This window comes from Trichosurus vulpecula, chromosome 1 (assembly GCF_011100635.1).
Source record: "Trichosurus vulpecula isolate mTriVul1 chromosome 1, mTriVul1.pri, whole genome shotgun sequence".
In the NCBI taxonomy this organism is placed as follows: Eukaryota; Metazoa; Chordata; class Mammalia; order Diprotodontia; family Phalangeridae; genus Trichosurus; species Trichosurus vulpecula.
In genome coordinates this window covers 105,552,659-105,566,272 of record NC_050573.1, presented here as the reverse complement: position 1 = coordinate 105,566,272, position 13,614 = coordinate 105,552,659, and the positions used below count along the sequence as shown (strand labels likewise).

At 38.7% G+C, this 13,614-nt stretch overlaps 1 protein-coding gene across 1 annotated transcript in view; it reads right to left on the bottom strand.

Moving 5' to 3' along the window:
* Nucleotides 1-13,614, bottom strand: part of ADCY8 (adenylate cyclase 8) — a 401,436-nt gene that overhangs the window by 321,154 nt on the left and 66,668 nt on the right. Inside the window, exon 2 of the mRNA XM_036765122.1 lies at nucleotides 10,660-10,809. Coding sequence (XP_036621017.1) covers nucleotides 10,660-10,809 — 150 coding nt within the window. The remainder of the gene's footprint in view (nucleotides 1-10,659; nucleotides 10,810-13,614) is intronic.

The window sequence follows — 13,614 nt, the reverse complement described above, 5'->3', positions numbered from 1 at the left end:
AGGTACACATCACAACTCATTATCTTTCCCCCAAACCTTCCCTACCTCCAACCTTCCCCATTACTGTAGAAGAGATCTCCCAGTCCCTCAGGGACACAACCTAGGTGTCATCCTGGACTCCTCACTATCTCTCACCTCCCTATATCCATGCTGTTGCCAAGGCCTGTTGATTTCACCAAGCAACATCTCTTGAACATGTCTCCTCATCTCCTCTTCCACCCCACCACTCTGGTACAGGTCCTCATCACCTCTTTCCTCAATTATTACAATAGCCTGCTAGTAGGTCTGCCTGCCTCAAGTCTCTCCCCATTTCAATCCACCCTATATTCAGCCACTAAAGTGATTTTTCTAAAGCATAGGTCCAACCACATCACCCCACTACTCAAAAAACACTAATGGCTCCTTACTGCCTGCAGGATAAAAAACAAAATCTTTTTTTTTTTTTTTGGTGTTCAGAACCCTTCACATCCTATTGCCCTCCTATCTTTCCAGGCTTCTTACATTTTACTCCACCTGCCATGTACACTTTGGTCCAATGACACAGGCCTTCTTGTTGTTGCACCAACAAGACACTCCATCTCTAAGCTTTGAGCATTTTCTCTGGCTTTTCTCTATGCCTGGAATGCTTTTCCCTCCTCTTCTCTGTCCACTGACATCCCTGGCTTCCTTTATGTATCAACTAAAATTCTACCTTCTACAGGAAGCTTTTCTCAATCCCTTTTAATTCTAGTGCCTTCTCTCTCTCATTTCCTACTTATACTGTATCTATATACACAATATATTTGTTTGTATATATGTGTGTGTGTTTGTTGTCTGCCCCATTAGATTGTAAGCTCTTTGAGGTCACGTACTGTCTTTTGTCCCTGCATCCCCAGTGCTGAGCACAGTACCTGACACATAGTAGATACTTAATAAATATTGATTGATTGAAATAATAGTGATGCTCATCTGAAGCTGGCTCCCCTCTCCACTTCCTCCAGGTTTGTATACTCTTTCTCACACTGCAAGGATGAAAAAATAGTAATATCTACTTCTTTCATCTTCGTTTTTATACTATTATATTCATTTTTTTTCATTTTCTAACATGTACTAGTTATATGAGCACAAGCAAGTCTGTAACCTTCATTGTCCTAAGGGATTCCATAAAAGTAAAAAGCATAAGCTATTCCTTTTACTATCCCTTTTCTTTACCCTCTTAAAACCTTTAAAACAGAAACAATCCCCTTTCTTCTCCCCCTACTCCATTTATCTTATTTAACATCCCTTGAAGATAGTAATGTTCTGAAAGGACACTTGTTTCTTCTTCCTTCTATTATAAATTTCATCACATAGTCCCTTCCAGTTGTTCAAATCAATTTACTTTCTAGGTTTCTTTTCCCATTTTGTGCTTGCATTTCAAAGTTCCAACTTAGTTCTGGTCTTTTCATCAGTAATATCTGAAAATTCTCTATTACATCAAAGATTAATCCCCCTGGTAGGAGTATACTCAGCTTTTCAAAGTCATTATTCTTGCTTGTAAACTTTTATCTTCTGATTTGGGGAATATTGTATTTCATGATTTCTTCTTATCTCTAGCAGAAGCTGCCACAATTTATGTGATCATAACTGCGGTTGCTTGATACTTGAATTCTTTCTGGCCTCTCGTAGTATGTTTCTTTGGTTTGGAAGCTCTGGGTATTGACTATGACATTCCTGGAAGTTTTCCTTTTGGGATGTCTTTGAGGAGTTTATCAGTGGATTTATTTTTTAAATCTTCACTTTGCCCCCTGGTTCTGATTAGTTTGGACATGAGTCTTATATGATCCTCTTCCTTCATAGTTTTCAAGGAATATAATGATTTTCAAATTTTTTCTCTTTGGACTATATTCCACGAAGTTTTTTTTTTTTTAAATGCAATTTATTTATTTAACATATTTGGTTGTCAGCATTGATTTTCACAACATTTTGAATTACAAATTTTCTCCCCATTTCTACCCTCCCCCCCACTCCAAGATGGCTTATATTCTGGTTGCCCTGTTCCCCAGTCAGCCCTCCCCTCTATCACCCCCCTCCCCTCTCATCCCCTTTTCCCTTCCTTTCTTGTAGGGCAAGATAAATTTCTACGCCCCATTGCCTGTGTATCTTATTTTTTAGTTGCATACAAAAACTTTTTTTGTTTTTGAACATCTGATTTTAAAACTTTGAGTTCCGAATTCTCTTCCCTCTTCCCTTCCCACCCACCTTCCCTAAGAAGTTGAGCAATTCAACCTAGACCACACATATATTATTATGTATAACCCTTCCACAATACTCATGTTGTGAAAGGCTAACTACATTTTGCTCCTTCCCAACCCATCCCGCTTTATTGAATTTTCTCCCTTGACCCTGTCCCCTTTCCAAAGTGTTTGTTTTGATTACCTCCACCCCCATCTGCCCTCCCCTCCATCATCCCCCCCCTTTTATTTTTTTTTATCTTCCTCCCTCTTCTTTCCTGTGGGGTAAGATACCCAACTGAGTATGTATGGTATTCCCCCTCAGGCCAAATCTGATGAGAGCAAGGTTCACTCATTCCCCCCTCACCTGTCCTCTCCCCTCCTCCCATAGAACTGCTTCCTCTTGCCACATTTATGCGAGATAATCCACCCCATTCTATCTCTCCCTATCTCCCTCTCTCAGTATGTTACTCTCTCATCCCTTAATTTCATTTTATTTCTTTTAGATATCTTCCCTTCATCTTCAACTCACCCCGTGTCTGCTCTCTCTCTTTTACATATATATATATATATATAAACACATATATATATATACACATACATACACATACATACATATACACATAGATACATACATACATACACATTCACTTATATATATATATACATAAACATATATATATATACATATGCATATTCCCTTCAACTACCCTAATACTGAGGTCTCATGAATCATACTCATCATCTTTCCATGTAGGAATGTAAACAAAACAGTTCAACTTTAGTAAGTTCCTTGCAATTTCTGTTTCTTGATTACCTTTTCATGCTTCTCTTGATTGTTGTGTTTGAAAGTCAAATTATCTATTCAGTTCTGGTCTTTTCACTGAGAAAGCTTGAAAGTCCTCTATTTTATTGAAACTCCATATTTTGCCTTGGAACATGATACTCAGTTTTGCTGGGTAGGTGATTCTAGGTTTTAATCCTAGCTCCATTGACCTCCGGAATATCGCATTCCAAGCCCTTCGATCTCTTAATGTAGAAGCTGCCAGATCTTGGGTTATTCTGATTGGGTTTCCACAATACTCAAATTGTTTCTTTCTGGCTGCTTGCAGTATTTTCTCCTTGATCTGGGAGCTCTAGAATTTGGCAACAATATTCCTAGGAGATTTCTTTTTGGGATCTATTTGAGGAGGCGATCAATGGATTCTTTCAATTTCTATTTTGCCCTGTGGCTCTAGAATATCAGGGCAGTTCTCTTTGCTAATTTCCTGAAAGATGGTATCTAGGCTCTTTTTTTGATCATGGCTTTCAGGTAGTCCAATAATTTTTAAATTCTCTCTCCTGGATCTATTTTCCAGGTCAGTGGTTTTTCCAAGGAGATATTTCACATTGTCTTCCATTTTTTCATTCCTCTGGTTCTGTTTTATAATATCCTGATTTCTCATAAAGTCACTAGCTTCCACTTGCTCCAATCTAATTTTTAAAGTAGTATTTTCTTCAGTGGTCTTTTGGACCTCCCCTTCCATTTGGCTAATTCTGCCTTTCAAGGCATTCTTCTCCTCATTGGCTTTTTGGAGCTCTTTTGCCATTTGAGTTAGTCTGTTTTTGAAGGTGTTGTTTTCTTCAATGTATTTTTCAGTATTTTTTTGGGTCTCCTTTAGCAAGTCACTGACCTGTTTTTCATGGTTTTCTCGCATCCTTCTCATTTCTCTTCCCAATTTTTCCTCTACTTCTCTAACTTGCTTTTCCAAATCCTTTTTGAGTTCTTCTATGGCCTGGGGCCAGTTCATGTTTTTCTTGGAGGCTTTGGTTGTAGGCTCTATGACTTTGTTGTCTTCTTTAGGCTGTATGTTTTGGTCTTCTTTGTCACCAAAGAAAGAATCCAAAGTCTGAGAATGAATCTGGGCGCGTTTTCGCTGCCTGGCCATATTCCCAACCAACTAACTTGACCCTTGAGTTTTTCAGTGGGGTATGACTGCTTGTAGACTAACGAGTTCTATGTTCTACGTTTGGGGGGGAGGTGCCAGCTCTGTCAGACCCGCACTCCTCCTTCCCCAAGAACCCCCAGTCCAGACTGGGCTTAGATCTTCAGCAGGCTGTTGCACTCCTGCTCTGATCTGCCACTTAATTCCTCCCACCAGGTGGGCCTGGAGCCGGAAGTAACAACAGCTGTAGCTGCCCCACCTCTGCTGGGCCCGGGGCTGGAAGCCGAACCGCGAACTCCTTCCACTCCCGCAGCTTTTCCCACTAACCTTCTCCGCAGTCTTTGGTGTTTGTGGGTCGAGGGGGTCTGGTAACTGCCGCAGCTCACATATTCAGGGCGCTAGGGCCCCCTCCGCCCGGCTTCTGGTCTGGATCGTCCACGCCACTCAGGCTGGGCTCTGCTCCACTCCGTTCCCAGCTCCCAGCTCCGTGTGGAATAGACCTCACCCAGAGACGATCCAGGCTGTCCTGGGCTGGAGCCCTGCTTCCCTCTGCTGTTCTGTGGGTTCTGCCGTTCTAGAATTGGTTCAGAGCCATTTTTTATAGGTTTTTGGAGGGACTCGGGTACGGAGCTCACTCTAGTCCGTGCTTACCAGCCGCCATCTTGGCTCCGCCCCCACGAAGTTGTTTTTTAATAGCAAATACCTTACCTTTCATTCTGTTTTTCAAACTTTTGATTTTGTTCTCATACTTTTTTTTTGTTTTTTTGAAGCAATTTTCTGTTTAGTCTTTTTTAATTTTCAGGGAGTTTATTACTTGAGTAAAGTTTACCATTTTATGCTTTATTCCAGAAATTTTATTTTGTTTGTTTAAGTCTCCCTCAATTTCTTCTAGGTATTTATATAGTCCTTGTGGATAATCCATTTTAGGTTTTATCCCTTGAGATCTCTTCTAATTGTGGAGTTACTCTATTGTCTATTCTAAATTGGATTTTTGGTTCTCTCTAGATCTGTAGTAATTGTCTATAATTGTCTACAGAAGTTAAGTGTCTTCTTCTCTTCATACATATATTTAACCTTTGTTCCTGAAATGAAGCTTTATGCTAAGGCCAGGCTTCACTTTCTGCTGCATTTTTGGGTGAATTTGTCCCTGATTTATCCTTGACCTGCATTGAGTTCCTGTGTTAAATTCTACCTCACAATTAAAAGCTCTGCTAGATTTTAGATCCTCCTAGATCTTTGAAGTTCAGAGCTCTATACATTTGGAGACCTCTGTGCCATCTCAAGAGACAGCAGAAAGGCCTTTTGAGCCCCTGAACCTAAAATGTCCCAATGTGAGTAGGGCTGCAGCCATACTGTTTACTGCTTCTGATAAGGGTTACTGAAGTGAGTGCTCTGGGTAACTGAACACTGGCACTTTTCTGTGGGATCTCTTAATTCATTCTTTCTGCAACTCTTTGACTCTAGATTCTTGAGGGGCTTCTGTCTTGTTTGCCTGAACTTATACTAGCTTTTGTGATGGGTCCTCTTCCAAACTGGTTGCAGACTTAAGTTTTAGTTTGGGGCCAGTATGGGGTGTAGAGAGCCAGCTCTGAGAAAGTCCATTCTGGGATAAGATACAGGCCAGGTTTTCCCTGAAGCCTGCTCTTGCCCTTGGGCTGATAACTCAGCACACAGGCTCTCCAAACCCCGCTTCGGCACACATGTTCTCTCTCCAAACCCCGCTTCGGCCCACACGTGCTCTCTCCAAAGCTCCCTCAGCACACACATGCTCTCTCTAAAACCTCCATGGCACACACATGCTAAACACCACCTGTGGGCTATTAACACAATATTGTTTATGGCAAAAGGGGAACAAAGCACGTGAATCTGCTCATCTGCTTGCCTAAAAAGGTATATAAACCCTTTTCTTCAGTTTAATAAATGGAGCTGTCCTATACTCTCCCTCCTGGCCCTTGTAATCTTTTCACTCTCCATGGCATTCGCGGATTCAGCTATCTCTGGCCATTCAGTGCCACAGTCGCTGGCGACAATGGGGGTAGATGAATTCACTAATTGTAGTTTCTTGTTGGATTTTTTTTATTATACTTTTGTCTGATGGTATTATTTAAACTTTTGCTGTATAAAGTGTGTGGGAGCTAGGCTACCCGGGTCTGTTCAAGTAGCCATATTGACCTGAAATATTATCCATTAAATATTAAAAGTTTCCGAGGAGGCCTATAGCATGTTGAATAGATTCTCTATGAAATATTAATGGAAACATATTGACAAGTATATCACATTATGAAAAGGCATGAATGGATTGCAATCTGTACTGTCAGTCAGTTAATAAGCATTTACTAAGCATCTACTAATTGCCAGGAACTGTGAGTGCTAGAGATACAAACAGCAAAGGGATACAGGCTGGTAGAATGAAGTGATGGCTACCCTTGGGAGGCGAGCTTTCCTTAAACACTTTTGAGAGGAGTGCTCCATTCCATCCTCATTTAGAGTGGTCTCCAGAGCAGAGGGTTCTGAAGAGTGGGAATAGCAAGGCAGATCTGATCTTTTTTTAAAAAAATTCCAATCACACATAAAAATAATTTTTAACATTCATTTTTAAAAAATTTAGTTCAAAATTCTCTTCTTCCCTCCCTTCCCACCCCTCTCATTGTGAAGGCAAGCAAATTGATATAGGTTATACATGTGTAGTCATATAAAACATATTTCCATATAAGTTATGTTGTGAAAACAAATCACAGACAAAAAAAGCACATGAAAAATTAAAAATAAATAAAAAATATTCTTCATTCTGCATTCAGACTAAACCAGTTCTCTCTCCTGGAGGTGAGTAACATTTTTCATCATGACCTCTTTGGAATTGTCTTAGATCATTGTATTGCTGAGAAGAGCTAAATCATTCACAGTTGATCATCATAGAATATTGGTGTTATTTTGTACAATGTTCTGGTTCTGCTCCCTTTACTTTTGTATTAATTCATATAAGTCTTCTTTCTGAAAGCATCCTGCTCATCATTTCTTATAGCACAATAGTATTCCATCACAGGCATCTAGGTGGTGTAGTGGATAGAGCACTGGGCTTGGAATCAGAAGACTCTTCATGAGTTCAAATCCAGTCTCAGACAGTTACTAACTGTGTGATCCTGGACAAGTCACTTAACTCTGTTTTCCTCAATTCCTCATTTGTAAAATGAGCTAGAGGAAGAAATAGCAAACCACTCCACTATCTTTGGCAAAAAAGCCCTAAAATGGGGTCATGTAGAGTCAGACACAACTGAACAACAATTCCATCCAAATCATATACTACAACTTGCTTAGCCATTCCCGAATTGATGGGCATCTTTTTAATTTCCAATACATTGCTACCACAAAAAGAGCTGCTAGAAATATTTTTGTACACAAAAATCCATTCCCATTTTCTTTAATCTCTTTGGAATTCAGACCTAGTATTGGTATTACTGGGTCAAAAGGAATTCATGATTTTATAGTCATTTGACCATAGTTCCAAATTACTTTCTAGAATGGTTGGATCTGTTCACCAGTCCAACAGTGCATTAGTGTCCCAATTTCCCTACATCCCTGCCAACATTTGTCATTTTCCTTTTCTGTCATGTTAGCCAATCTGATAGGTATGAGGTGGTACCTCAGAGTTGTTTTAATTTGTACTTCCCTTCTTGATAGTGATTTGGAAGGGCTGATTTGATTTTGCAGGATGATTTGGTTCCTACGGGCCTGGTGGAGAAGTCCAAAGGAGTGGGAAGTGAAGAGAAATGGATGGACAGAGTGTCACCTGATGAAAACATAAATACAAGGAACTATCAAAGTACACGATCAAATTTAGCAGAAGTAGGAATGTTGAGCTTAACTGTTTAGTATACTGGAAAGCAAAAGTGAACTTTTGAATCAGAAAAATCTAGATTCAAATCCTGCCTCTAACACATACTATCTAATTGTCATAAGCAAGTCTTTAAACCTAAGTTATAAGTGATTTGCTGACCTGCATTATTAGAAGTTTTGATAGAGGGAGTCCCATGTACTGATACAATCAAAGATGTAAACTTGCAAAAAAAAAAAGTCTAACATAACCCTACTCAAATTTGCTCCATCAATGTAGAGATCATCATGGATTGTAAAAGGCCATTCCAAGCAAAACTCAAGTTCTCACAGGCCCTATACAAGTTGTGAAAGCATTGATTGTGTGACATGATAAACTGTTTGCCATTTTATTTGAAGAAGAGTATACCCAAATTCAGAAAGGCCCATCATCATAGACTGGACACCAGAATATGTGTATGTATGCATGTATGTGTGTATGTGTATACATATATACACATATACACACATACACACATAGATACATATATACCCATACATACACACTACATACATAGTATGTATATATATGTATGTATGTATGTATGTATATTTTTTTCCAGACTTGGTACCTAATGAAAACTGCAGGATCATAGATCTAGAACTGCAAGGGATTTCAAAGACCACTTAGTTCAATTTTCTCATTTTTGCTAATGAAGAAACTGAGACTTGACCAAGGTCAACAAGTAGTCAGCATCAAAGGCGGGATTTGAACCCTACCCCTTTGATTCTGAAGCCAGTTCTCTTTCCATCATTCAAATGGCCTCTCATCTACAGCATACATGGAAGAAGCAGTCACACCAGTGAAGTAATATATCCTTGAAGTGTTGAAATATTCACAGATAAGCCACAGAACTAAATATAAGAGGTGTGATTATAACATAATAGGATTGATGCCATTTCTTATATTCTCTGGGCATCAGTTTTATAAAAGAATTAGATTAAGAGTTCTCTAAGGTCTCTTCTAGGTCTAAAATGAATAACTATAATTTTTGAACATTGAATAATTATAATAATAATATTAACAATGATAAACTAGCATTTATGTAGCACTTTGAGGTTTGCAAAGTGCTTTATAAATAAAATCTCCTTTTACCCTCACAACAGCTCTGAGAGGTAAATGCTAATATCTACATTTTACAGATGAGGAAACTGAGGAAGTCAGAGGTTAAGTGACTTGCCTACGACCACACAGTAAGTGTCTGAAGCCAACTTGAACTTAGATATTCCTGACTTCAGTGTCCAATACCCTTTGCTGCCTAGTACCGACCTTCTTCCATCTTCCCCTTTAATACTCTTATTCCAGTTTTTTTTTTTTCCCATTGCTCAAAAGATTTTGGTGGCTCCTCTTTGGGAACTGCTTTCACACCCTGTAGTAAATATTTACCATGTGGGGATGGAATTCATTTTTAGAAATAACCAAATTCTCTGTTCATATAATATATAAACAAGTAGGGTTATGTGTGTTTGTGTTTTCAATTAAAAAAACCCCACCAGATTAGTGCTACTATAATATAAAGTAATATGTACTTTTTCATTTGGTCTCACACACTATCCTGAACATAATCAGAAAACAGGAGCTCCAGAAGTGTTTTCAAGATGGCGACATTGTGGTGGGAAGGATACCTTTTTTTGTATGGATATTTTTTCTTTACAAAATCAGTCTTATTATTTTATGATCCTACCTTCTGAAGAAAAGGAAGAAAAGGAAGGTCATCAAGTAAAAAATTCCTGGTGAGATAAGCCAGATCTTGAGTGAAAGGCTTGGGCTTGTGCAACCCAGACACCATTTAGCCAGTCACTGAACTGCAATGAATCCAATATTTTCCCTGTCACTCACAAAGTAATATTTCTCCCATCAAGGATGGAAAGTCATCCCCCTTGAATGTCAGAATGGGCTTCTGGGGACCAAATGTGTGACCAAATGCTCACTGACCTTTCACAGCCCTCAACTTCCACATGAGAGCAACTTTGACATGACATAGGGGGTCAGTTGCTGGTTTATAGTCCCTTAGAAGGCAAGTAGTAAGATTAGGAATACATAACCTTGCATTTTCAACACAATGAAAGACCACAACTTTTCTCGTCAAAATACAGGGTCATTACATCTTATTTTTACAAATAAAGAAGCATAAGTCAGTGGAATAAGCATTTTTTCTAGAAATTCAAAGGCTTTGGTTCTAATCCCAGTCTTGCCCTAACTTTGATACATTGGGCAAGTTCCTTCACCTCTCTGGATCTCTTTTACATATGTAACATTCTTTGTTCTAAGGCCTCTTCCATCCCTAACATTCCATGTTCTAAGGTTACTTCCACCTCTATCATTCTATTACTCAATTAGCTGAACTTTTGGTAGAGCATGAAAGGCAAGGGAGAACAAAACTCTTGTCAGCTAAAATTAGTTAACAATGGCTCTATTTAAAAATCTGGAATCATACTCATTTCTTCATTCATTCAACATTTAATATAGTCCCTAAACTTAAAGAGTTTACATTCCATAAGAAGGGGTAGGGGTGGGGGTGGGAATGGGGGGTGGGGAGAATCCTATAACAAAAGGAAGCCTTGGAATCAATTATTGAAACTTGAATTGGCTTTCAAAGGAAGCTGGGGAAAACATAGAACAGAGGTAAACACAATACAGTAATTTTAATATTTTCTTTTCCATTTGGTACCTGTCTCTGATTCTCCGTTTCTAGTCTCAACCTTGCTTCCACACATCTTCGGGTTTCCAGGAAGGCTTGACGTTGGGCTCTGTCTGACAGGTAGCTAATGAAGATTCCTGCTGTGTTCATGCACATGAACAAGACCGCCTGAGCCACTATCTGAAATAGAGGAGTAAACATGACCCTGGTCAGATGTTTTAATTAATATTTACTTTAAAGGAGAGAGAGAAAGAGAGGGAGGGAGGGGGAGGAGAGGGAGGGAGGGGGAGGAAAGGAGAGAGAGAGAGCGAGAGCAAGAGAGAGAGAGAGAGAGAGAGAGAGAGAGAGAGAGAGAGAGAGAGATTGGATTCCTTAAAGAGATTTAATGCAGTGACCCAGTGCTAAGAAACCTTTTAATACAACTATGAAAACAAAACTGGCCCACTCTCAGGATGTGAGCCTGTGAAGAAATTTAATTTACTCTCTCTTCAATTGAGACCAATGATTGGTCTCAAGCCAATACTTAGGCTTGGATCAGTGATATTCAGTATTATTACTCTAAAGCTATGAATGGCTCATTCATATGTAACCTACTTTTTTTTCAAGACCTACAATTTCTGTATTTGAATATTATATTGTACAATACTTCACAAGGTCCAGAGTAGCTATGAACACATTTGGTAAACTACATTTGGAAACATGACCCCAAAGTAGGCATGTGCTGAAATCAACTCTTACTGGCTTGTGAGAATTCATTATTAAATTTTTAGTGTGACTATTTATACCTCCAAAAATCAGAAAACACCACAAACTAGGGACTGATTTATAATTTTGTTGATGAATGATGATGAATAAAATCTTAATATTCTAGGTTAAACTTAAAATTCTGTTATGAGTATATGTGTGTAAGTATATATGCACACATGCATAAAGCATACATATGTATGTATAATGTGTATTTTCCAGAAATCCACTTGTTAAGCATTTATCAGCATACCTCCGTTCCAGGGTGCCATAGTTGTTAATAAGAGTTAAAAATGATTGTCTTTTCTGTTCTCTCAGAACAGTTTAAGCATAATAACAGTAGGCCCAACAGCAGCAGCAGCAGCAGTAGTAGTAGTGGTAGTAGTAGTAGTAATAGTAGCAGTAGTAGTGGTGGTGGTAGTAGTAGTAGTGGTGGTGGTGGTGGTGGTGGTGGTGGTAGTAGTAGGTATGATAATAGTAATAAGACACATACTTGGTCCTTTAAATTTTAAAGGATTTTGCGTATTTTACCGGATTTGTGAGTCAATAATCTTATAAAGCAAGTACAACAGATATTTTTATTTTTCAAATGAAGAAACTAAGGTTCGGAGAGGCTAGTTAGATAATTTGCCCATTTACATAGCAAGGACATATCAGAAGCTTATACAGAATTTCCCTTTTTACTTTTCATCTCTTCTTCAGTCTTTCTTGCTCCCTCCATAGTTTGGATCATTAGATGCAAAAATCAGTATGATTATGATAATAATAATAACTTGCATTTATATAGTGCTTTCTATGTTTCGGAGTCTATGCTAAGCATTTTGCAAATATTATTTGATTAGATCCTCACAACAACCTTGGCAGGTAGGTGCTATTATTAGATCCCTATTTTACAGATGAGAAAACTAAGGCAAAAAGAGGTTAAGTGACTTGTCCAGGGTCACACAGCTAATAAATGTCCGAGGCAAAACCCAGTACTCTATCCATGGTGCTATCCAGATGCCTATTTCTAGCTAAACTGCTTACTTATACCTTACTGCCTATTCACTTCTATTTGGTTTTCTAGAAATAATAGTAGCTGTCATTTCTATGGTTCTTTAAGTTTTGGAAATCACTTTCTTCAGCAATAACCCTATGAACTAGCAAGTGGAAATATTATTATCTCCATTTTTAGATGAGAAAACTGAGGCTTTCAGAAGTAAAGTGACTTGCTCACAGTCATACAGCAACTTAATGGCAGAACCAGGAATAGAATTCAATTTTCCACACTCTCAGAAAAGAGATCTTTCCATTATATTCATGCTGCCTCCTGAGATGCTAGCCAGGGCCTCCCCCTTGGACTCTACCCCTTTCCTCTTGGAAAGGGTACACCCAACCATTGCCATTTGATTCATAGTATTTACATTTCCCCTTTTATTTATTACTCACTTGTTCCTGATTCCATTCTTGTGGCATAATAACAACTCACATGTCTGTCACTTTAAAGTTCATGGAACATTTTTGTCATAACAACCCTATGAGAGGAGGATTAGAAATGTTATGATCTCCATTTTATAGATGGGGAAATTGAGGCTCAAAGAGATTAAGTAATTTGCCCAAGGTCATACAGTGTTGAAGTGTCAAGGGCAGGATTCAAACCTAAGTCTCTGCTTATCCAAGGTCGAACATTCTTTCTACAATGTTGTACTGCCTCTGCCTCTCTTGAGGTTATTTTCCTCATGCCTTATATTCCCTGACACCCAACCATGGACACATTATAGGTGTTTTATAAATACTGATGCATTAACACTAAATATGAAAGTTCCTTTCAGTTTTTCAGATCTTGAACTACAATAGTTCTACTTTGTTTAGTGCCCTGACCTATAGTTAGCTATCACCAAAGATGAAAGTACTCCATAGATTTATGCAGTATAGGGAAAACTGGAAACCACCTTGACTAGGCAGAGAATAATCTCCCCTTCAGTCAGTTAGGCAATAAAAATGTATTAAGCACCCACTTTGTTCCAGGCACTGTGCTAAAAACAGGTTACCAAAAAAAGGCAAAAGACAGTCCTTTTTCTCAAGGAGTTCACAGTCTAATAGAGAAACAACCAGTAAACCATGTACAAATAAGGTTTATACAGGACAAATTTGAAATAATCAATGGAGAAAAGGCATTAGAACTAAGGGATTCACCATGACTCCATCCCAATGGACCGTGGGTCATCACTATTCTTAGTGCATCCTTCTGCTGGTGGATAG